Below are 26,262 nucleotides of genomic sequence, written 5' to 3'. Positions count from 1 at the left end.
TAAAAAGTTGATGCCAAACCTTATAAGAAATGGAGGTAGGAGAATAGAAATAACAGTGACTGCTTCACTGATCTATCAGCCTTCAGGCATAACTAGTATCACCAACACGTATTCATTTGGGGAACTTCCCTATTCCCTATGTAAGCTTCATAGAAAATACCACCAAAAAAAAATGCACGTGAAGTTCATTCACTGACAATTACTTCGTGGTTTGACTTCTTCACACAGTATTTCTTGTCTTCTTTACAGTATTAAATAGTACAAAAAAATCACGATCTGAGAAGTGCCATTTGAAATAGAAATGGCTTGAATATTCTTAATGTAGATGATGATCTTCACAAGAACATTGTGTATCTTTGAAGGAGAGGAAGGTCTCTTGGTGAAAGACATGAGTTTACGGTAAGTTAGAACACTGATGAGCATTTGGAGGATTTCTGGAAACTAAGTAGAGGTAATAACATTTCTCTTTGAAGATAGATTCCTACATGGACCTATCTAGCTGAAAAGCAAAAAGACTGCAGCAGACACATAAAAACTTCTTCCCTTCCCTTCCAGCACATACTTATAAGTCATGAACCAGGTAATAAGGAATTCCAGCAGCTGTCAAATGCTTGTTTTTGTATGTTATATCATGAATTTGTTCTTCAACAGTAGTAGAACAGATGCAACGTTATTCCATTCTTACTTTCCGTATTTAGACAGCAAGCAAACTATAAACAATCAGCCACAAGACAATCATGGAATGTCATGAAGAATATTAACTAATACAAGTGATCAACTCAGCTTAGTTTTCCATAGTGGAATAAACTGACAAATAATGCATTTAGTTGCTTAAAGGTAAGCCTTGATACAACCATAATTAAGCACCAAAAGGTAACTATGTTCAAGTCAATCTTTATTCAAGGTGAAATAAAGCACACAATAGTGAGATATTTATCATTAAAAGACAGATATCAAAGTGGTGCTTGAATCAGTTTAACAAATTATTATTACTCTAAGTATTAGCCTATGTAAGCCTGTTATGCAAGTTCACTGAGAATGATTTACTAAAATTACCATAATGGAGTCTACAACTTAATAATACATTTTAATAAAGTGATCCATCCTATATCTAATTGTTACAAACATTTAAAATCAGAAAAAAATACTCAGAAACCTTTTTTGAACACTATTTGACATCACAGAGAAGTGCTACCCCACGCAGTACCCAGTGCTCTGGAGGCTGAAGGGTCCTAAGATCCACAGCAGCAATGTAATTCACATCTGTACGAATAGCCTTCTTGTAGACTGGACACGAATACAGACGTGGATCTTTTGAAGCTGAGATGACAGAAAAGATGTAGAAGAAAATCAAACTGGGTTATAAAAACAGGATTTTAGTGGACTGGGCACAAGGAAATATAAAACCACCACAGAAAAAATTTTTACTTAATTCTCGCATTGTTCACCACCATGCTATTCCAATGAATGCTACATACTACTTGAAATTCTGGGAGATTTCGGATTTAATGTCAGCCATGAGAAACAGGATATAGCAAGAAATGTAAATGGACACTCTAGCCTCATTAGCACAATTACTAGTTCAACCTGTCCATTGAACATTAGGTACTAATAATATATTATTACTGTGTTAAAAAAAAAAAAAAGGAAAAACAGTGAACAATTTGTTTTGAAATGCATTTAGTATTTCAGAGTATAAATCACTGTCTTCTTCACTTAGGAATCAGAACAATAGTCTAGTCTTGCTTAGTATTTCAGTGTGTATATTGGCTGCTTTCACAGTGATTATATCTCTTATAAAATATTACCTACGCAAAACCCTGGCAAAATATCATGTAAGCAGGTTCTGCTTCTGGAGATGGAACACTTTTCAACAGAAGTTTCTAATTTTACACTGAATATTGGGTATTCCTGTCCTACTGCATGTTTCTCTTCAATGGCCCTTCCTATTTTACACACACATACCTCAAAAGTAAACATTACTCTAAATCATACATATCCACAAAACAATTTTTTTGTTGTTCTTTGGTCTCCTAATTTCCTTTCAGTTCCTACAGCCCTTTTCTGCCTCAAAGGCCAAAATGTGTGATATTCTATCACATCCCTCCACTGCTTCCTTACTTGTCTTAACTCAGCATAGCCCAGTCCAGGAAAAAAAAAAGTGTAATTTTATATATAAACAGTACATATATAACACGTTATCTCTAAATACTTTAAATGCGTGATACACATTATACATACATATATCTATGTTGTGTATACATATATTTATACATATATTCATATATGAAAAACTTGTATATTACATTGGCTTTTAGTGTATGGAAAAGGTTACTTGTGTTGGGGCTATAGAGGTTAAAGAGTTTGTACATATAAATTTTGATTCAAACCTCTCAAGCTAGGAGCTGCATTCTGCAAATATCCAGATTTCTGATCTTTAAGCCATCATATCAAATGTTTACCAGGTACTTCAAAATATCAGTGAGAAAATAGACTAACTCACTTCAGAGCCACACAATACCCAAATACTCTGAGAAAAGTAAGCAACAGTATCTCCAAAGTTGTATATTAATAGCACCACTAGCATGTACATTAATGTTAAAATTATTAATTTCTACTGGAAATTAAGACCTTTAGTCACAATGGAAGACTGAAGGCAAGCATGTTTGTCATGAGGCAAAGAACAGTTCATCTGCAATATGTTTTAGAAGTTCTTAGTACAATTAATCTATCTAAATATTAGTGCAAGAAGTACTCATTATTAATTGTCAAGGAAAGTCAACAGCTTGCTTTTTGTGGAAGACTAAGAAGTCTCCCTTGTTCAAAAAGATTCAAGATGTTTATCTGAATGGGATACAGCCTGATGAAATTCCTAAAGTCCAAGAGTCTTTCATGCCATTGAAATAAAAGGGTGACAATGAAGTCTATCAAATTAATGTCTTCTACAATACAGCTACTTACTGTTATTCTCTGCATATATCCTTATAACTGGCATCATCTCGAAGAGCACTTTGGGCTTAGATTCAGTTAGTCTCATGTTTTTTCTGTCCCAGCTAGCTCCTTCCAAGTACAGCCCATACACGTAGACACCTTCCACAGGAGGGCTTGTGATATCATCCTTCATCCATTTAGTAACCTCATTGCACAGCACTACACTGTCGAGAGCCCATCCTTTGTTAGCCCTTGTTATTTCCTGCCCAAAACAGATAGAACTATGAACTATGCTGATGAACATAGATATTTACTGTTCTCTTTTTAAGCAAAAATTGGCTCAACCGTGCTGAGCAAACAACACAATCAATATATCCACAGAAACACATACATTAATAAATGCTCCAAACTTCATACTTGACAAGTATAAATAAATAAAACTCAGCTACTGAATTGCAGAAGTGTAAAAAAAAAAAAAATAAAAGAGGAAAAGAAGTTCATTAGATATGAGACATTAATTACCCACTCTAACTTAATAATATTGTAAGGCAGTGTCTACACATATAAGGCCAGGATCAAAGTAGAAAAAAATAAATTAACATACAAGCAGTTGATAATGAAAAAGCATGTGTGGCAGAATAACATTCAGAAAGTCTTAAACAGTCAAGCATTTGTATGTCTTCCTGGTTGATAGCATAGAGTCATGTGCATAACTCAGCATTCAACACAACCATATACATAAAAAAAATAAACTGTATATCTAATAACACACAGAGTGAGACTTTAAACACTGTTTACCTGTCTCATTGCAGTTAAAAATCCTTGAGGATTAAAAAACCCTGTTATCCAGAAGCAGTTTGGTCGGCTTTCAAAAACCCAACTGTAAAACTGGTTGTTTCTTTCTAGAAGTTCAGTAAACCAGAAACCAAGTGTACTGGAAGCCCAAGATGCCTAAAAAATAATAAACAACATGTTCATTTTCTAATCTTGTTCAGCAGTTTTAAAACATCATATTCAAGTCAATAGAATGCGACTCTTCACAAGGTAGTAAACAACATGATATTAGTAAAGCATTTAAAGTTCATTTTTCATATATTAACTTTTAGTCTGATAGTTGTCTCATACTGAAACCTGAAGAAAATTCTTGTTCTGTTCAATTTCATGGCTAGTATCCAATTTAGATATGCTTAATGCTCCCAGTGGTAATTGTCTATTTTAAGACATTTTTTCAAAATCAGATAGCTGTGAGAACTAGGAAGAATTATTGTCTATGTGTCTTTCTAAAGTCAGAGTCAATGCATCAAGTTAATAGGATTTCTGCTGAATCTATTTGGTTTTTTTCTGGAAAAAAAAAGGAAAATTGAGCTTATACTATGGAAAGATTTGTGATTATTTCTCTCTTTGAGTAGTCCTATTATACTTGTGCTGTGAAGCATCTGTTATGCTCCGTGTTTTGTACCACGAAAACACTTAGTTAATAAAAACAAAGCAAAACAAACCTCTCTACATTTATTTCCATCAGTTGCTATAAACAGCTCTCGTTCTCCTTGAAAATAATTTATATTTCCGATTTGTAAGTGAGAGAGTGGAATAATCTAATTACATTCTTTAAATCAAAGAGGGCTGTCAGAATTCAACCCATGGATTGAAGACAAATGTAATACAATGAAATCTTTTAAATTAAAAAACTTAATTGCTTTTAAAAAAAATTTAGCTGGATGGCTGGTTAATGTTTTCAAATATAATCAAATATTCACACTAAAATACACAAGTGGAAGAGTTCTTCCATTATTCTAGCAGTTAACTAATTCAAAGGATTCTATCTGAAGTTAGGAGAGCACATGTATGTCCATTAAACAACTCTATTCAGCTGTCCAGTGAGTATGAATTTCTCAATATGTAAAAAAAATTACAATAAGCAGCTTAATAAAACCCAATGCCACTTCTATCCATCAGACACTCTTTCCTCTGAGACAGATAGCATTTTATTTTATTCTGTATCAGTATATAATTATTACAGAATATTTAATTTTACCTTAGTTTCAAAATAGCACCACCAGGACAGCTAGCCTAGCACAACGCTAGAATATGAAAATCAATTTAATTGGTCTTAATTGATGCTGTAGTAAACACCACTTCAATATCAACCATATAAAACCAAGCAAAATGACATGATCAAGACTTTGCAAGTCTTAATAAGGGCCATGACAACGGCTAAGGGACTGGAGTATCTATCATATGAGAAAGGTTGAGAGAGCTGGGACTGAATAACATGCAGAGGAGAAGGCTAAAGGGAGATATTGTCAGTGCTCATGAAGAGAGAATGAAGGTTACAGAGTTCAGACTCTTCACAGCGAGAGGACAATAGGCACAATACAAAACATGAAAAATTTCCTTTTAGATTTAAGAAATTGCTACTTTTTTTCCTCAGTGAGGATGATTGAAACCAGAATACAGAATGGATAGAAAGGCTGTAGACTTCATTCTTGGAGAATCCTATGATATGTTCTCTAGTCCTGCTTGAAGAAGTATGATTGGACCAGACTATCTCCAGAGGTCCCTTCCAACTTCTACTATTCTGTCCTAATCTCAAAGAATAGCAACACTGGACTCCATCAGTGTGGGTGCTATTTTTGTAAATCTATCATGACATTTAATGTTATACTCTTCTCTCTAGCCTTCTAACCACCAACAAGCAATAGTTTGTCAAGATGGGAAATGCCTGTATCTCCCACACTCATTTCTGGTTTTATAAATTAAAGAGGACTTGCTTTGATTATTTTTGCCCAAATTCTACCCCAGAAGTTGCACAATATCCTAGTGAACATGTACACATGTGCTTAAAACAAGTATTTATTGTATGCCTAGAAATTTATAATAATTTCCTCTAACAAAAAAAAAAAAAAAAAAAATGTGCACTTACTTTTTTCCAGCTTGCAGGAATCCTCCCATCATACATGCAGTCTAAAGCATCCCTCAGATTTTCACTCATAACAATTGTCCCATCAATGGCAAGTTTTAGATCAGTTAGAGTGCTTCTTACTAATGAAATAACTCTCTGCATTTGTTCAATCTCCTGTCGCAAAAATATGTTCACAGGCTGAAAAGGTCCCATGTTCTTCAGTTTCTCTTTTACCTGTAAGTAGTAAACCAAAGACCCTTCAACAGAAATAAAAGCCAAGGGTGGATGTATGTCAAGGTCAGGCATCGAAACAATTTTTAAAATATAATACTAAAGAAGTTAAACCGTCAGCTTGGTATATTTCTCAAGTGCTCTGCAAGACAGAAATACAGCATTTGTTCTAAGTAAAATCTATGATGCTGAGACTGGCTGTAGTTTTAGTTTGAATTATGACTCAGTCTCTATATAATTCTATAAGCTAAGGTAATTTAAGCAGCATTTCAGCCATATTTCATTTCAAGAACTTCAACTTTAATGCCAACAGGTAATTTCCATGGTTCACTTTGTACAAACCAATCAAGAGTGATTACCCCAGCCACTCTGCATCAGAATATCAGCACTATTTATCAGCAGTGTCTGGGAACTATCACAATGGTAGGCAATCTTGTATTCTAATAAAAAGTGCTAATATATTTTTATCAAAAGTGAAAATTTAACAATTTAATAACAACTGTATGGAGATAAATGTATATTTTTTAAATTTATATATGGCCTTCTACTCTGCACTTGCGAGGTTCCATTTGGAGTTCAGGCCTGGAGCCCCCAAGACAAGAAAGACACAGAGCTGTTGGAATGGGCCCATGGAATGGGCATTCAAAACCAGATTGGAGAGGGCCCTGAGTTGCCTGATATAGCTGGTGGCAACAATGAGCATGCAAGAGGTTGGAACTAAATCATCTTTTAAGTCTCTTTGAACTACAGCTATTCTTTGACTATATGATTCTATTTGTGAGATAAGTAAAAAAAATTACATACCAGTTTATTCCGATTTTGAGACACATTTATTCCAAAACAACAAAAAAAGGAATTTATATAGTTATCAACAAATGAAATATTTTTGTATTTCACATTCACTTTTATTACTACAAATTACATTTGAATTTGTCATTTTAACCCTAATTTAAGACAGAATCAGGATCAGAGTTGATCCTCCCCAAAAGATTTTTCTAAGGCTAAATTGGCTTATGCAATGACAACGAATAAAGTACGCCTTTATTAACTGACATATCTGGCAATGCTAAAAAAAAACTGAAGAGAGATGGGCTAGCAGCGACCAGGAAATTTAGCCCATCATTATAGCAATACAATTCTGAGAAGTTTATAATCTTCTGCAGATCTCAGACTTCTGGTTCAGTAACTACGGCCTTTTGGAAAGTCACAAAATTCAGACTTCTAGGAAGACTATAGTTCAGAAACTTCAGCAAGTACAAACCTTTGGGAGACTGATAGTTATTCAAAATTCAGATAAATCATCTGCCCAGACAAAGTATACACTAACATAATTATATCATTCGAGTGAAGGGAGATTATGTAACTAATAATGGGTTACAGAAAACATATAGCAGCGTGGGTACCTAAAGAGAGTATTTGAAATGTTATTACTATGAAAAAAAAGGAAGAAAGCTGTCAGATTGTACAGGTCTCTTTGCTCCTTCTCATACATCTGCATCTTGGCAATTTAGGGGTTTATAAGCTACCAAGCCTTATATTGAGTCTTCACGCTAACATCCATTAAAGATTAAGTCGAATACAAAAATATAACAAATCAGAAATTTCATCACCCCCAAGGAAGAGATGGAGAGCAAATTATCTAATTAGTAAAACATCTTACTGCCTAAATGAGCAGATGAATTCAGCAATCTTTTAAAGTTCACTCCTGCACAAAACACAGGTGTGAGAGGTTTTTTTCTGATGATACGTGGTGGTGCCTTACATCCATTTCATAACAAAAATGTAAATGCTTTTTCTGGTGTCAAAACCAAAACTTCTTGCTTTCATGCTTTTGAAAATAAATTGAAATACAAAAGTTCAGTATCCTCTGATACTGGAAATACAGGAACCTTAACTATTTTACAAGCATTTTTGTCTCATTTATTTGATGTTCACAACCAACTTCATCTGGTAAGAAATTTAATGTCAATATCCTAAAATTCCGGGGTTCTAAAGTACAACTTAGATCAACTAAAGACCCAGAAGCAATACAAATTATTCAAACACTAAACTGTAGTTTTGAGGATGGGGACAGAGTATAACTTATTTGTGTCTGTGTATTTTGTTATCAGTAAAAATTTTCTACCTTAGGAAATCTCTCACTTCCAGAGATATCACATTTTCCACATAAATAGAGGTAAAGTTACTATTTCAGAAATAAAATTTCTGTGAAGGATCAAGTGGCCATTATAAATATCATTACATGAGCTATTACATGTAAATATGAGTCCTGAGATACTAACGTTAGGCTTCAGACAATGAAAGCTATCACTTCTTAAACTTTTTGGCAAAAAAAAAAAAAAAAAAAAAAAAGATCAAATCCTTCTGCTGAAAAGGAAACAACCTACCTACATGTTGTAAGAGGAATGCCAGAGTAATACATATATTAATGTCGTAATACTTCTAGAAGCGTAAGTACACTTGTAAAATACCACCTACTACAATGTCAACAGCCTTAACTGAAACATTAATGACTCATTCTGCCCTCCCTAGTGCAAATGACAACTTGAGCATTAAGTGGTTTAATATTTTTGAAGAGCTCTTTAAAAAAGTCTTCAGTCCATACTTAGTGACTTCATTATAGACGTTAAGTATCTGGTTAGACCACTATGAAATACGTTTTTAAAGTATAGTCTGGATGAATAAGTATAAATGCATTTTTAGAACAACCAATATAATTTTTTTTTTAAATTCATACAAAGTAAGATATAGCAAATGTCTTTGACAGAATTTCAATAACTCACTTCAAATGGTACATAATCAGCAGGAAGCTTTTCCAGCATATCATCAGCTAGTCTGGCTACAACTGCCTCTCGGGTTTCACCTCCTCCACCAGAGCTGTCCTTTGGCTGAATACTGAGGATGATGTCCAATATATCTTTGGAAAGTTTACTTTCATAAGTGATATCAGCATTGGGGTGCAAACCAAATACCTCTGGTGTGTCATAAACAGGAAGACTCTATAAAGTGAAAAATAAAAAGAGCACAACTAGAGATAGATTTATATACTAACTATATTCTAAAGAAGAAACAAAAATAAGGTTAATTAAGAGAACGGATTTCTTCAAACAGACTTACTACAAATATCTTGCTTTGAGCTATTTGTTATGTCACAGTTCAAGTCACACTAAAGTTAACAATAAATTCAGTTTTTACCTCCATACACTATTTTAATAGTCACCTTGTTCTGCCATATCAAAGCATTGTTTCTGTGAGGATGTACTCAATGTCTGGACTCCATTCTATACTCTCTTTAATAACTGTATCCTTTCCAGTACATCCCTCCAGCAAATCACAGAAAAGAGTATTGATGCAATAATAGCAATAACTCACACCAACAAATAAGCAAACAGTTAGAAGGCAATAAAGAGTCTGTGGAGACAGAATACATAAACTCAGAAGACAAAATTCCAGAACTAGGGAACTTCTGAGAAACTTAAGGGAAACTTTTTCTTCCTGTTAAGCAGCTTTCATTTACCAACCTGTATGTATTGAAGGTACTGATCCACCACAGTACATTTGGGTATGCCATATCCTTTGTAGAAGGAGAATTCTTGACTGAACATTTTTTCATTGAACCAGACCTTAACAAAGGTGTTCATCAGCCTTTTGTCATAGTCATCTGTCACACGGCCACCATACTGGATCTCACCTATCATGTAACAAACAGTACTCCAGGAAATCCCCTACAACCAGACAGAAAGAATTGACTTCAGCTAATCCTCTTCTCTCTTATTTATATCTCCCTTAGCATGATCATCTGATACACTAAATCTTGCATTTCTGTCCCTTTTGGAAGATAATTATTTTCTTACTACTCTTGTGTTACTATAATACTGTGTCTGCAGAACACCCTCAAGGATTTCATAGAATCATAGAATCATAGAATGGCTTGGGTTGGAAGGGACCTCAAGGATCATGAAGCTCCAACCTCTCTGGCACAGACTGAGCCACCAATCTCCATATCTAATACTAGATACTAGACCAGATTTCTCAAAATAGAATACCTTGACAACTAATTCAAAATGCTGTTGTGGCACCTGAGCAAGAGGGATACAACTACACTTCCATCAGTTTCTTTTGAAAGGTTAATTGCAAAGTGATCTGCCATATATCTCTTCAATACAAATGACCATATGAAAGTGAGGAAAGTAAGAAGTTTTATGCTGTCAGTAAAGGCAACAGTCTGCTTCATTATGCTGCCAAGATAGCTTGGAGAAGTCGAGTCAGTGTTTTTACTCAAAACTGATTCAGACAAAAAAGTATAAAAAGTGGTTTGTTTTAACTATCTGATATAGTTAGCACTGAAAAGGAGATCTATATTTCTATTTCTATATTACGCTTGTGAAGTTTTGGAAGGAGAAGGCTTGGGGCGTTGTTTTTCATTTCTGTTTTGTTTAAATATACAATATTGGGAATTTTACATGCACGGATTTAAAAGTCTAATTTAAATATCCTGTGCTGCAAGCATGTATATTTGAAACACCGAATGTTTGTGGAAGTTAAATAATAATTTAAAATTGTGTTTGAGTTTCAGTTATTGGAAACTATGTAATACATTCTGCTATTGAAAATATTCATGGCATTAATCTACCTTCCCCAGAAATGTTAATTACCTTCTTGGAATCTGTGCCATCCAAGTGGTTTTGAATGAACTGTACAGTGGCATTGAAATCAGCTTGGTTAAACTCATAGGGTATACTCCAACCCAGAGATCCAAATTTGCGTCTTTCTTGAATCGCGGAGTGTAGAAAAGCTACAGCATACAGCATCGCTTTCCACTGTACCATGTCACTGACATCTAGCAAATCCTGGCTGACACCTATTGGTTATAAATGAGTTTTATAAGAAGGAATAGTATTTTCAAAAGTACTTCAAATCAGTACTAAAACATCATTCCTAGGGATATTTAGTTGGCTATCTGCCTCCCCAGGAGAAAATTACTATCCTACATATTGTTCTATGCTGGAGATTTTTAATTCCAATAGCACAAATCAAAACAGTACTATAAATTAGTCCAGACAAAAAGAGTAATCTTCAGAAAACATACAATTTACTAATAGTTGAGATTCATGTTAAGTTGCTTTCTACAAAGACTCTTTAAATACAGACCTTTATTGAATGCAGTAAAGAGCACTTAATTGCCAGCAAAGAAAACGTGTTGCTTTTCTGCCAAAACACACAAGGAGATTAACAATTTAAACATTCAGAAATGTGTAGCAGCCAATATTTGAGAACAGAAAAAGTATTTCCATGCTTTGCTATCTATATAGTTCTGGTATCAAAACTTCAGCAGATTCTCTATTCCTTCTAATTTTCACAATTTCTAGCTCAAAGAATCATGATATGTCCTGACATTGTTGTGATCAGTTCCTCATAGTTGTTTCCAGGCACTAGCAGTGGCTATTAAGTGACCACATACTAACTGCAAAGAGTCCAAAAATAACCAAAGTTTAATTTTGAATCACTCCAGCACTCACCACTGTATGTTCTCTTTAGTCCAGCTCTCAGCCCTTGTGGTGGTTCATTGGTAAACTTAATACACATTTGGAGCAGGCTGATGGGGAACTGTTTGTGGATTTCAGTTGTCATCCATAGTCGAAAGCCTTCATGAACAGTCTCTGCCTCTATTATAGTGTCCATCAACTCATCCAAAAAGTCAAGTCCAAGGTGGCAGTTCTGCAAAAGTGCCCAACCTCCCTAGTTTAAAATAGCAGAATCAATATGATATCAACAGTGTTTGCACACTAAAAGCACTGAAATCAATCTTTGTTTATGATGTAGGTTAAGGACAATGTATCTTAATCAAATCAGAACAGAGTATAAGCACTCTACGTGTTTATGAAAGATATTAAAGGAAGAAATTCTCCGCAGCCAGTTTTGCCCAATGACGAACATTTAAAATTCATGCATTTTAAATAATTGATCAATTCAAATATGCTCATCAGCCAAGAACCGACAGCAAAAATTCCATTTTGTGTGAAATAATCATGTCTGCACAAAAAATCAAGAAGTTTATTATGTTCGATTAAATGAATGTGAAAAGAAAGTTCAATTACTTAGGACATGTATTTATGCAAATAAATATAGGTTCTTAAAACAGCATTAACTGTACAACAAAAATCTTTGTTTTATGGCAAGAGTTTCCGTTGATAAGTTTCAAAGAAAACATTCACATATTTGTTATATTTGTCTCTTACATGAGCCATTGTCTGCTGCAGAAGTTTACGAGCATGGATTTCTTGCCCCTGGCCCATGGAAACATAACGTGTCTCTGTCTTCAGCTTTTTTCCCAAAGCAATGATGGAGTCTGTTGGATCAGAGCCCATGGAAAGGAAGCATATGAGTGGAACACGTGGATCTGACTCTTCCCATGTCTTCTCCAAGTCCAAGATGACTCCTTCTGCATATTTCTCCCCCATAGTGTCAACAACATATTTTCTTGCCTATATTAAAGAGGGTAAATTTACCATACTACATAATCACTTAATATCCTTTTCTTCCCAGTGTAAATACAACTGCTATATGTGATGAAAAACAAATGATGTAAGATTTATATAGGCCTTACTATACATAAAAAGTATAAAATATAGAATGCTATACTGTATACATTTTAATAGCAGAAATAAAAACATGCAACTAATCTGCTTTATTTGTTAACATTTCACATTGTCTTCGAAAGTTCTCACAGCTTTATAAAACCACTTAAAACTTAGTAAATAAATATTCTATTGCATATAGCTCCATGCATTGTTATATATATATTATGTTACATATATATATTATTACGTATAATATATATATACACACACACATATATATACATATATTACAGACTAATTAAAAAAAATAACCTTGCCAAATAGAAAGGTTTTAAATATTTGAAGATCCTATTTTAGGAAAAAGATGAAAAACATATACAAGATAAGCCTCAATGTCATTAGGTCTTTCCCACCTTTATGCTTAAACAAATTATAAATAAATGGTAATAATGATGAAAAAATCCAGAGGAAGTAAGTAAAGATCACCTCTCTTATACCCTATTTATTTACTGCAAAAAACACATTATTCTTCCTTTACAAAATGTAAAAGGCTCTTTTTCAAACAGCTTCAGATAATCTTTCTTGTATGCTTTCCCAATACATTGATTGTCTCTTAGAGTAATCCCCCAGTTAATACGTAGAATCATAGAATGGTTTGGGTTGGAAGGGACCTTTAAGATCATGTAGTTCCAGCCCTCTGCTATAGCCAGGAACACCACCCACTAGACCAGGTTGCTCAAAGCAAGCCCCATACAGCCTGGCCTTGAATACTTCCAGGGAAGGGGCACTCACAACACACAACCTTATTGTTCAACCTGTTCCAGTGTCTCACCACCCTTACAGTAAAGAAGTCTTCTTGATATCTACTCTAATGTAAGACTTCTCTGTTACTTCTCAGAAAAACATATTTAGCATTTGATAATTTGTTTTCGTAAAACAATCATAAGATGAAAGGCTATCTTGCCCCCGTTAACAGAACTGAGGAAAAACTAATTTTGCTTGACTAGTTTCAGATACATTGCATGCATCTAAGACATTCATTACACAGCATCGCTTAGCCTTTCATTGACTATGCCAATAAATGATGAGACTTTCTTTGAATTCAGTTGCAATGTCTAAAGGCTTGCATCCATAAAATGAATACCACATTATTAGTGATGTATTCTGACTTCAGTAAATTACCAGTCATAACTCTGAAATTATCAGCAGTTGCATAATTTGTATTCTTCTGCACTGGAGCAACACAAAGACTCCTAGAATAGGCTCCTAAATAGGTTTTATTATTTTTTTAAGATTTAATTTTACATTTATCTCTTTTCTAAATAGATTATTTGAAATTAAAAATTTTGAACAGACACTAATATGGATTTTTCTAAGGTTGGTCTTACAATTGTTCCATGCAATAACTGTTTTTTTATTTTATTTTATTTTATTTTATTTTATTTTATTTCAGCCTAACAAGAGGACACTTCTACAATACCAGTGAGTAATATTAGCAAGAACAGTTAAGAATACAGTCTGAATTGATAAGGGATAAACACATCAGCTTCCAGATGAAATCCCATATCCATACTAAAATATCAGAATCATTTTGAGAACTTGTAAAAAATCCATACGCTATCTGTCTGAGAAGAATTTCAGAAAATTCAGTGCAAAGGTCCATTAGAAAAATTCCTTTTAAGTATTAAATAAAAAGGTACTGAATTGGAATTCTTTAACTATTCTCTAATAACACCTGGATAGACTATGCTGGCCATATAAATGTACCTGAGCAATGGTCCTGTCAGGGCATAAAGATCTGATAAGAAGAAGATGTCTGAAGCAATCCAGGGATTGACCATAGCCACAAGGAACTGGTTCTTCTTCAGGATTCTCTTTATCAAACCAGATTTTCCACTCTCTCTCTGCTCTAGAAATCTGAGGTTATACCAACAAAGGAGTAAATGTCATTAAACACAAGTCATATAACAAACATTGCAAGTTCGCAAGCTTTTAATGAGGGTCAAAGATGCTTAATCCACACACAAGTATTTCTCAGTGTTACTCACAGATTTAGTATGGCTATTAAAAGAGAGGACAAGCTTTCAGCTTTTTAGTACAAAACAAAAAGATACGCAACAATATCTTTCTAAGCATTCATATTTCGAAAAGAAGGGCTACTGCTAAGTACTTTCCTCTAATGAAATAACTACATAGCAAGATCAGAAAGCAGATAGCTTGACTTCTAGCTTTGAGAACACTATGTACATATCTACTCCCCCAGTACAGTAGGTATTATTCACATAGTAAAGTGGAGTAAGTAAATTGCAAGTATTATATGTGAATAATACTACAGTACTACAACAATAGTACTTTACTACTACACTTAGTATCATCAAGGCACTTCAAGGTACATATAATCAGTAAAATATTGGAACAAACGTAAAACATAGTTTAAGAAAGCAAGACAGGGATGCAAGAAATTCTAATAATCTTGAGGAAGAAGAATCAAATTCAAATGTGAATTGCATAATATCAAGTTGTAAAGATGTATAACTATAGTGTGTGAAAGTTTCTATTTTTTTTTTTTTTTCAATTTTCCTGTGTTGGTTTTGTTTTGGAATTGTTTTTTGCCTATTGTTGCTTTGGGGGGAGGGGATTGTTCAGTGGTGGCTTTTTTTTTTTTTATGCTACTTTTCATTTTCTTATTTTTACGTCTTTTTATACTGTTTGCTTAGCAGTCAGGGCCAAAACTAATTACATTGAAGCCATCATTTTCATTCTGTTTACAAAATAAACCAGTTTCTCTCTCCATGTCTTGATCATTATCAAATAATCATCCCCAAACAACAGATTATTTTAAAAAGCTTTTGCTTACTTGGTCAAGAATATCTGAAAATTGGCTAAGTTTACTAAGCTCCACCAAATTCAGCCAAGTCATATCCAGGATCCATTTAGCTGGTTTGGGAGGACAAGCTTTAAGGTCCAGGGAAGCACCACCTGAAAGAAAAAAAAAAGGAGAGGAAAATTTGGACAACATAAGCTAGATACCACAAGACAATTTCACATGACTTCCTGTCTTCCCTGTCTGAAGATATACTTTATAACATAGGATAGTCATCAATAAATTTCTGAGTAAGCTTGAGTTTACAGAGGAAAAAAGTTAAGCTTTTTTTCTAATACTTTTCTTCAAACATTTGTTGCTGTAGAAAATGTGATGATTTATTCAGTATGTGTATTTGCGTTCCTTGGAATTCCAGTCAGATTAAAAGAAAGTAACACAAATAAAAATGAGGTTACAGGGATTAACCAAGTCAAGCCAACTTTGGTGAAATACAATCTGCAATATGGTTAACTTACATAAGTTCGGGTTTTTTTGTTTCTTTCATTAAGATTTACTTAGACATGTCCTTGTACAATGTACCTGAAAATAAACGTTATTTGAGAAATATATATTTGAGAAATTAAGATTTTCTGAAGATTAAGAGTTTCTGAAAATTAACAGTTATAATCCATAAATAAGTGCTGCCTAGAAAATTAGGAGCATACTGGAAAACCATGGAGCAAAAGTATGAAGCCACTCCACGATTTTCACTGCAGTTACCCTGTTTGCATACCATGAAGACTAATGACATGAATGTGTCATGTTCAGCTCAGTCAGATATTCTTTTAAACTGTAAGTTTTGCTTTTGTTTCTTTTTTGCTTGCTTGTCAGCCCACAGTTACCAAATAAAGTAAAAACTTAATATAAGTATTTTTCAAAGTAAAACCACATACATGGTGGTATTTGAACAGCAGACATACATATCAGCTGAAATTATAGTTATCAATTTTCCTTTTAAATTTCCATGATTCTCATAGCTAAACTTATCAAAATTTTATGTGTCCCTATAAACCATATGAAACTGTCTGCCACCAGTGCAGAATGATAAACACATATTCCTTTGCTTGACTGACTTCTCACATTCAAAAAGGAAATACTAGGCTAGGAGACACAAATACAGCTCATAAATTTTCTGCAATAATATATACACTCTACTTAAAACTGTTCTGTAGTTTCAACCTTTAATAAGCGTCAGAAATTCTTCATGCTTCACTCTGTTTCTTTGTATATCAATCTTCAAAGTAAGTAATAATGTGAAAAGAAATTTGTGCTCCTCATAGAGTCCTCGGGCTGCATATTTGAACACTTCATATGTCATATGTTCGATAATATTAGTAATCCTCTTGCTAGTTATAGGGCTTTTGGTAGACCTGTTGGAAAAAAGATCTGTGGTTGAATGTCGATTTGGATATACCTTACTAAAGAGAATGCTATGTGGAGGAGAAAAAAGCATAGCTCAAAATTCTGAAATATCAGACAACAAATTAGCAACAACTTCCCAGCTGAAAGAGCAACAAAAAAAATATATCAGTTCCTTTGAAGTCACTCTATGTAACTGAAAATCAATACAGTATGTTTCTTAATAATTTAATAGCTGATCTACTACAGTCACCTCCATGAATGGGTAAGTATGAATAATACTTGTTAGCAAAATTACCTGGCTAGGGAGCTGTCAAAAAGCCCCAAAAACTGTCGAAGTGAAGTCTGATACATCACATTGACCATGCTCATCTCAGTAATTAGAAAGTATAAGATGCTACCTCGAGTTGCAACTGAAGAATAGAAAACAAGCATGTTTTCAAAACAGAAAACTTTAAACCCTACAACAAAAACACTGAATTTAAGAATACATGTAATCTGAAGGTCTTTGAGTTGCTTCGTTCTTTACTGACCAGAAAAACATTATATTAAGTTAATCTTCATTTATGCATGCACAAAAGAAAATCTTTACTGTAATTAATGCACACTATATAAAGCTCAGTTTACAATTATGAGCATATTTAGAGAAAAACTAGTTGGTGGGATATTCCATTAAACGTTAGAGTATAAAAAATATGATAGTTTCAAGAACTGCTTGAGCATCCAAACCAGTTTCTCTTACAGAATTTTATAAGAGCCATAAAAAAGCCAAATGGATTAAATTGATTTAACTTACCCAGCACTGATTTAAATTACTTTCAGAAACCATTTGGTTTTCAATACAAAGATTTTATAAAAACCACAATGATTTCTGCTACATTAACTGTACTATTTTACACATTTCCTAAAATGCAAGTATAACATTCCAGAGAGCACCTTGCTTCATGCTTTCACCTCCCAGTTAAAAGACAAAAGATGATGAAATGTGTTGACTATAATTTCTCAAGGGTCTAAGAAAAGATATCAACAAAACAGACACAACGCATTTACCTTTATACTGCTCCCTAAAACAGTGCTGTTTTGAACTCAACTGTACAGTTACTCAAATACCCTAAAGACTACTCTCACTGACAGTCCATAAAAAGTGTCAGCATTTTCACAGTTGAGAGAGAACAATCAAGCCATCCAGGCTTCTTCTGCAGTAGATTAGAAAGATAGGTACCTTCCTATAAGGAGCAGCAGGAAGTTCGGGGAGAGAATAGATTCAAATTTATAAAAATTTGACATGAATATTATTTTGTCCACCATAACTCAATACACCATTTTCTAGATAGATTTTGCTTCAAGTGCTTCCCGTCCATTATGGTCATCCTGATTTCACCCTGTCATTTCTCTTACTCTAGGTATTGTTCTTTTAATCATATGCTCCAGCCATTTCCCTTCTATCAATAACTACACAGAATCACAGAATCATAGAATAGCCTGGGTTGAAAAGAATGCCAAAGATCATCTAGTTTCAAGCCTCCTGCCATGGGCAGGCTTGCCAACCACTAAACCAGCTGCCTAGAGCCACAATCCAGCCTGGTCTTGAATGCATGCTGGGATCCTTGGATTCCTTGTGGAATGCATCCACAACCTCCTTGGGCAATTTGTTCCAGTGCATCACCACACTCTGTGTGAGGAAATTCCTCCTAATATCTAACCTAAACCTCCCCTGTCTGAGGTTAAAACCATTCCCCCTTGTCTTATCACTATCCAACCCTCATTAACAGCCGTTCCCCCTCCTGTTTATATGCTCTCTTCAAGTACTGAAAGGCCACAATAGGTCTCCCCAGAGCCTTCTCTTCTCCAAGCTAAAGAAGCCCAGTTCCCTCAACTTTTCCTCAGAGGAGAGGTGCTCCAGCCCTCTGATCATCTTAGTGGCCCTCCTCTGGACCCACTCCAAAAGATCCACATCCCTCTTGTGCTTGGGATCCCAGGCCTGGATGCAGTACTCCAGTTAAGGCTTCACAGGAGCTGAGTAAAGGAGGACAATCACCCCCCTTTCCCTGCTGGTCATCTCTTGTTTTAATGCAGCCCAGGATATAGTTGGCAACTTTGCACTCACCAGGTCTGTATTCTTCACGAGCTGAATTTATCTGTACCTCTGTTTCAGCAGAATTTTGCAGTTTCTGTATTACCTCCTCAGCTGTCTTTTTAGTATTATTCAGTACAATTATTAAACTATCATCATCTGCCAGAGAACCCTTAGTGCTTGTAAGTTGGAACAGAAGGTTATCTTCTAGCTCTTTCATCCTCCTTCTGTTTAAAGTCACGTCTTCCATAAGATCTGTTCTTTCTTTCTCTAATTCCTATTGAAATACATGGTAATAATTGGAAAACAGAAAAGAAATCAAAAGCAAAATATGACAAGGTACTTAGTTCTAAAAGTGCTATTCCTACTGAAATAGTGGATGTCTAGAATAACTACACTAACATGCAAAAAGAATTCCAGTGGTATTTCTGACAGTAGGTCTATTGCCAGCTTTCTAAACTTGCTATGTAGATATGCATTAACAGATCATTCCAACAAGTAGGATGGGGAATGCTGATGTCCTAACAGATCTGTAAGTCCAAAAAATTAATTGCTTTTCTTCTTCTATTTCTAATGAAGACAGGTGCAAACATCTTTCAAAAACCATCCTTTGAATTTACTCAATCTAATGCTGTCTTCATTTATGCCCTGCTTTTCAATTACCATATTGTAAATATAGTCTGTTCAACAAGGATCTTTCTTATCAACTAGTCAAGTATTAAAACTTTCAAGCACAACTAAAATACTTCTCCATCAGACATGAATAACATCAGTCTCTCAATAAAATGCTTCACTATTTAAGAAAAGAAAGAATATAGAGCTCAAATTGAATTTTTTGCTACATTTATTTAGCTTGTTACTTTTAGTAATACAAGTAAAGTCACGTGTATGCTTTGTTTTCCAGTAGTCATTTTTAAAAGTTAAATATATGTTGATTAACAGCTTTACATAAAGGCAAAAAGAAAAGCTGCTTAAAACATTCAGAAAAAATGTTCAGAGATGCAGTGTCTTTTAGATTATTCTTCTGTCTCTCTTAAAATAAAATTAAAAAAAAAAAAAACCCTTGTTAAATATAAATTCCTCAGAAAGAAAAATACTCCACTGAAAAAATATATATGTTTCAATACAATGAGGTAAGAAGGATGAAAAAAGTGAAAGGAAGGGTAAGAGCCTTTCAGAAATAAATATGAATCTGCCCAGTTATCAATAATTACTGAGACAGATGATAGAGATATTAGCTATGTCTACAGAAAAAGTCTCCTGTACTGTTTACAAAGGTCTGGTGGAGTTGGAGAGCGTTTTCACTCCACCTTTGCGAAGTCCATCCAAGCACTGCATTTAGGCTGCTTCTACTTCCAAGTAGGTATAAAACCAGGATATGACACGCTATCTTATAAAGTACCAGAGGCATCATGAACCTGAGACCTTAGCAAGGCTTACAAACAATTTTTTACCATTCCAATAACCTTCATTTAAACACAACTGCTACATACTTTTTTCTGCTTCCTAAACTTACAGTCTTCTCACTTCTACATTCTGCTTAACATTCCTAAATATTTGAAGGGTTTTGTTCTTTGAAAGAAAATTCTTAATCTTAAAAAGGAAATTAAAAAATATATATATTCTAAAAATATATATATTCATCTCATTATCATATTTAGTTCTTTTTCTTGTCACTGTGCAAATGGTCTGATGAAACATATCACCACCAGGTAGAAAAGATTTATTGAGATTGTTGTCACAGAGCAATGTATAGGTCAAACTGTGTAGCAGACGTAGAAATAAATTCAACGATTCTGACAAGAACAGATGAAATAAAAGGCAAAAAAACCTGCTATTAAATCAGTTTCAATCATTTGAAGTCTAATGGAACTGAAGAAAAAAAAGCAGGTAGCAATTACAAGCAAGAGAAGAATTATTTAGGCTTCATGAAGCAGAAACAATTTTTTAAAGTATAGCATTAAAAGAATGTTAGCATTCAATTAAATAATTATGTTGAAAAACCAGACAAATTAAATTTCATGTTGCACCAAGTGCAACTGAAAAGGTTAAATATATTTTAGAGTGCAACATATTTAAACAAAAGAAAGCTGTTTTCCTTGCAAGAAGAGCCTAAGAAAAATGTTTGAAACAAAATGATCAAAATAAAGCAAGTGAAGGAATACTAGATTTTGAAGTGAAAAATCCATTTATTAAGCTTTTAAAATACTTTGTGCAGATCAGAAAGAGTACACATGAGAAAGTTTTCTGCATATCTTCAAATATTTCTAGTTGTAGTATCTGGAATGCAAAAAGCAAGCCACATTGCTAAACAGAAGGAACTTGCACCAAAGAAGTTATTTCAAATCTAGTGTTGTTTAAGTGATTTCAGTTGTTGATGTCACTTCACAATCTTCATCAAGGAATGCTAGTTCTTAAAATTATGTAACAAAAGCTGCTAAATAGCTTCATGGCTGTCACAAAATTATTCACAAGTGCAAAAATTTTCATCAACTGTGTGCCTTTCCCCACCACAAAACTAGAAATATCAATGTAAAAATTTACAAGGCTTCAAATATTTTTTGAATACTATAGCTCTACTACTAATCTGTCATAACTATTTCTAATATGCTAAATAAGAAATTTCTTTTGCAAGTTACATAGCAACCAACGTTGCAAAGAAAACAGTCATATAATTAAAACAGTGTAAGTTATATACGATTCAGACATATCAAGTCTCTCAAAGCCAAATGCTCTAGGAAATGAAGATTAACTAAAGTTAACTTAAGTAACCTCACAGAAATACCAGCTACCCATTGACAAGCTTAGCTCTCATCCCACAGGTTGGTTTAACGTTCTGAAGGAACAGAAGAAATCAGTATCAGTATTCTTCCTGGTAATCAATATTCTTTTAAATGTATGACACACAGATTCTACCAATGGGCATGCCAAACAGCAAACAAATTGAATATTACATCTGCCTTTCTGCTTGATGTCCCTCACATGCTTAGAAGAAGCTTCTAGGGGGGTTTGTTCCATAACTTTCTCAGGTACTGAAGTGAGGCTGATCAGCATGTGGTTATTAGGATATTCCTTGTTTTTCTTGCAGACAGGCTGGAGTCACTAAGAATTGTTCCTGATGTTGCAGCCTTTCAAAGATGATAGAGACCAGAATCCAATGGCATTAGCCAGATCTTATAGCACCCTAAGTAACAGCTCATCTGATCCCACAGACTTGTGTTTGTCTAATGAGCTTAAGAGATCCTTAAAGCTATCTTCTACAGTGAATACTGCTCGATTCCTACAGACTGCTAATAGATTTGGGAACCCAAGAGGCCTGCTGGCAAATCTTACCTATGGAAACTGAGGCAAAAAAGACACTGAGTTCCTCAGCTTTCCATACAGCCCCTGCCACTGGGTTCCCTGCCCCATGGAGGAATAGCACTAAATTTTTAAGTCTGTTCTGCTGCCGATGTACTTACAGAGACTTTTCTTCACCTCACTCATTAGCTTAAGATCCTACTGAATTTTGGCTTTCCTAACTCCATTCCTACACGTACAGGTAATGCCCCTGATTTCACCTTCACAGTACTTCTTTTTTATGTCTGAGCTCAGTCAAGAGTTCTTATGTTCAGCTGCGCTGGCCTTCTGCTATGCTCGCTTTAATGTGTTGGAGAAGAACAAGTAGAGTATATAATGGAATTATTCAGCATTCAGGCTGTGAAATTAAACACGATGAAAATACTGTGGGGAAAACAAAATGCCAACAACTCAACAACAATTCTGACAGTACAGGCAGTGACTCTTAACCACTCTATAAAAACAAAGATATTTTCATTTCAGAGATCTCAGCCTGTAGAACTGACCACTAGAATGGGCTCACTGATCCATTTTCAGTGATTATTTTTATTGGCAGAAAAAGATGAAAAAACATATGGCTTCTGATGTGCATTTGCCTGAGTGATCAAAAAGAAACTGTGATAACTGAAGGAATCTGCTAATAAAACAACTGCCATTCTGAGGAGTATGTTGTGTTGCAGGACTCAGAAGTAAAGTTTGGCCATAAGTATTTGTGTACATACACATCATGGGATGTTTCAGACAGTGATAATGCCATTACATAGTGAGTTGACAATCTGTTGCTGGTTGAAGTGAATCTAATAGAGCAATGAAGCTGTCTGACAAAATGCTAGTTTTCACAGAATAAATATTGTTTTTCTTATGAATTCTATGGACTGATCAGGGAGGAAATGTAACTACTTCACATTAACAAGGAAACTCATGCCATTACGTAGGAAAGTCTTCTATCAAATAAAAAAATAAAATAAACAACCATAAGACCTCAATAGCTTCCAAAGTACAGGAATGCATTCCTCTCCAGAGAAAGTAAACTGGAACCACTGCCAAAATTTTTAGTAAATATAGTCATAGATTCATAGTGTTATAGATGCATAATATCTCTTTTGATCTAACACCAGTTGACTTTCTATAGTCTGAGAGATTAAGTGTCCAGTAATTTTAAAGACACCAACCAGCATTCAGAGCCACTGGTGGTATGCTTATTGGTATTGCCATTCTGAACTTGGAATTGTTTGACTATGATAGCTGCATTTTCAAATAAACTAGTGAGCTCATTTCTTCTCAAAGTAAGGAAGTAAACTATGTCCTTAGCAACAGTTTATGTTGTCATGAGCTCCACAGTGTTTAGATGGAAGGATATGAGTTGCTGTTCCGGATCATTTTCCTTTTCACAGATCATGCTCATCATGTTATATGTCAGCGAGGCAGGAAAAATAAAGTGAATAAGGTACCATTGCAACAACAACAACAACAAAAAATAGAAACTTATGTCATTTTTTTCCAAGCCAACTTTTAAACCATTCTAAATAGGCTATGTTAACATCACAACAGAGAGAGATAGAATGTTACTCTCTAAACTGGGAAGAGGAACAAATTAAAATGAAAGTGAATCCTTCCACAGGTAAACACATAAAGTAAGGAGAAAGTAATGTAATTATTTCTTTTACCTGTTTCTCGATCAGAATGACTCTACCCAAGAGTTGATTTTCAAGACCTTTCATGGTTACAGTAAAGTCAATGATGGAAGTTCGAGCACTAATTTCAGGAGAGTAACCTGGATTTGGCAGTTTTGTAGTAATGTAAAGTCTGAAGCCATTCATCACATCTACTTCTTTATCACCAACTTTCACCTTAAGAAAAGTACGAAAAAGAAGTCTTGAGACATCAAGGGCCAGTGCACGTTCTTTCAGGCACCAAATGTAGAAACAAATGTATTTTTCTGTTCAAAAGCACAAACATAGAGCTTAAAATTACAGTTCTGATGTAATGAATTTGTTGAAAATATCCATGAAGTACTTTAACTGATAAGTTAACACATTCTGTCAATTCTGGTTAAGACAGCCCAAATTAAGACCACAAAAGCAAGCAAATGGGAACGTTCGTACTTTCTTCACTTAAAAGTTACCATAAACAAAGAGATAAGAAACAGTATAGGTTAAATGTCTTAATTATATATTAACTTAAACTCTACTTTCCATCACTGTTAATCTAGTGTAAATTACTTTTAACATTTTAGAGGCATATCTTTAACAGCTGTTATTTTGTGGAGGACAGAGAGGACACTGCTTCCAGTTGTTTGATCATTTGGTTTGTTTTTACCTTATTGATGGAACCGGATTTAATGAAATTTCTTTCCAAAATATTATCTAATGCTGGGTCAAGCTCTTCACCAACATCTTCTATCAAAAGAGGTCTTCCAAGAGAAAGGCTGTCTTCTAAGTGATTTCTAAAATACTTGTGATTCAAAGAAGTGATCTAAAAATACAATTGTGGAGCTATATGGAAAGTTTTGTCCAGAAACCAAACATTTAGCCTGCTTTACATTTAAAGATTATTTCATTTTATTCAGATAAATTACTGACAATAACAGTCCTATAGCTTAATCAAGGCAAAGACTGTGACTCCAAGAGAACATAAGTTTCAATGTATTATGTCATTGAATGCAAACTGCTAATTTTCAACGCTCAGTACATAAAGTTTTGATATCCTATGAGTGCAATGAGACCAGAAATTCACAGAATCACCTATTAGCCACAGCCTTAGTTGGTTGTCAACTATATCCTGGGCTGCATTAAAAAAGGGATGGCCAGCAGGGAGAGGGATGTGATTGTCCTCCTCTACTCAGCTCTTGTGAGTCCCCATCTGCAGTACTGCATCCAGGCTTTGGGCCCCCAGCACAAGAGGGACATGGAGCTCTTGGAGCAGGTCCAGAGGAGGGTCACTAAGGTAATCAGAGGGCTGGAGCATGTCTCCTATGAGGAAAAGTTGAGGGAGCATATACACAGGAGGGGAAACAGCTGTTAACGAGGGTGGATAGCAATAGGACAAGGGGGAATGGTTTTAATCTCAGACAGGGGAGGTTTAGGTTAAGTATTAAGAGGAAGTTCCTCACACAGAGGGTGGTGATGCATTGCAACAGGTTGCCCAAGGAGACTGTGGATGCCCCATCCCTGGAGGCATTCAAGGCCAGGCTGGATGTGGCACTGAGCAGCCTAGTCTGGTGGTTGGCGACCGTGCACATAGCAGGGGGTTGAAACTAGATGATCATTGTCCTTTAAAACCCAGGCCATTCTGTGATTCTATGATATATCCTTTCTCACATAAGATGTCCTTTCTCACATAAAAACTGCTTTTTAATTATTATTTGAATCACAGATTTGCCACATTTTGTCAGCTGAGAGTTTCTAGAGGCTATGAAATCACAAGCATTCCTATTACCTGAAGTTCATTTTTGCCTTCCTTGTTCTTAAGCCAAATTTTACCCTGTGTCTGTGGATCAATTAATAAAGGATAACGAGATGCTTTAGTGACAATGATTCCGTTCTGTATGGATAAGTCATCATTTGGTAATCCTTGCAGGTTCCATTCACTAATAGTTGGAGCATCAGTCAACATTTCTATGAGGTTCAGGTTGTTACCAAAGGGAATTTTCCGGGCTTTCATTTCCTTTTGCCAGTCATTTAATAGCAGATTGCGGAACTCTTCATTAAAAGGACCAGAGTAGGATAGAAATGCTGTAGCTAACAGAACATCACCTGAAAAAAGAAAAGGAAGTGAAACAAAAAGGAAAAAAAAAAGGAAATAAATAAAGAAGAAATAAATATAAATTTTCAAATTCTATTCTTGATGGAGACTCTTCCTTCTCAAGTTTTTAATGTTTTTGATAGTAAGTGGAAGAATGTACTTCGGCCCATGCAGATGACACGTGAGCTTCTTTCCCCAGGATCATTATATAATAAAGTAATGATACATTCCACTAGAT

At 34.7% G+C, this 26,262-nt stretch overlaps 1 protein-coding gene across 1 annotated transcript in view; it reads right to left on the bottom strand.

Moving 5' to 3' along the window:
* Positions 1 to 878: 878 nt before the first annotated feature.
* The window catches only part of LOC100551100 (dynein axonemal heavy chain 5), a 73,754-nt gene continuing 48,370 nt past the window's right edge, over positions 879 to 26,262 (bottom strand). The window contains exons 39-55 of the mRNA XM_019613825.2: positions 25,719 to 26,035; positions 24,600 to 24,755; positions 23,948 to 24,130; positions 18,975 to 19,218; positions 17,166 to 17,280; positions 16,688 to 16,878; positions 15,503 to 15,624; positions 14,413 to 14,562; positions 12,304 to 12,549; positions 11,584 to 11,803; positions 10,720 to 10,925; positions 9,586 to 9,789; positions 8,848 to 9,063; positions 5,855 to 6,067; positions 3,730 to 3,882; positions 2,962 to 3,193; positions 879 to 1,320 (exon numbers count right to left, since the gene is read on the bottom strand). Coding sequence (XP_019469370.2) covers positions 1,169 to 1,320; positions 2,962 to 3,193; positions 3,730 to 3,882; positions 5,855 to 6,067; positions 8,848 to 9,063; positions 9,586 to 9,789; positions 10,720 to 10,925; positions 11,584 to 11,803; positions 12,304 to 12,549; positions 14,413 to 14,562; positions 15,503 to 15,624; positions 16,688 to 16,878; positions 17,166 to 17,280; positions 18,975 to 19,218; positions 23,948 to 24,130; positions 24,600 to 24,755; positions 25,719 to 26,035 — 3,320 coding nt within the window. The 3' untranslated portion in view covers positions 879 to 1,168. The remainder of the gene's footprint in view (positions 1,321 to 2,961; positions 3,194 to 3,729; positions 3,883 to 5,854; positions 6,068 to 8,847; positions 9,064 to 9,585; positions 9,790 to 10,719; positions 10,926 to 11,583; positions 11,804 to 12,303; positions 12,550 to 14,412; positions 14,563 to 15,502; positions 15,625 to 16,687; positions 16,879 to 17,165; positions 17,281 to 18,974; positions 19,219 to 23,947; positions 24,131 to 24,599; positions 24,756 to 25,718; positions 26,036 to 26,262) is intronic.

This window comes from Meleagris gallopavo, chromosome 3 (assembly GCF_905368555.1).
Source record: "Meleagris gallopavo chromosome 3, MGAL_WU_HG_1.1, whole genome shotgun sequence".
NCBI lineage: Eukaryota > Metazoa > Chordata > Aves > Galliformes > Phasianidae > Meleagris > Meleagris gallopavo.
Note: the sequence above shows the minus strand (reverse complement) of the source record. Positions and strands in the feature narration are given on the sequence as shown.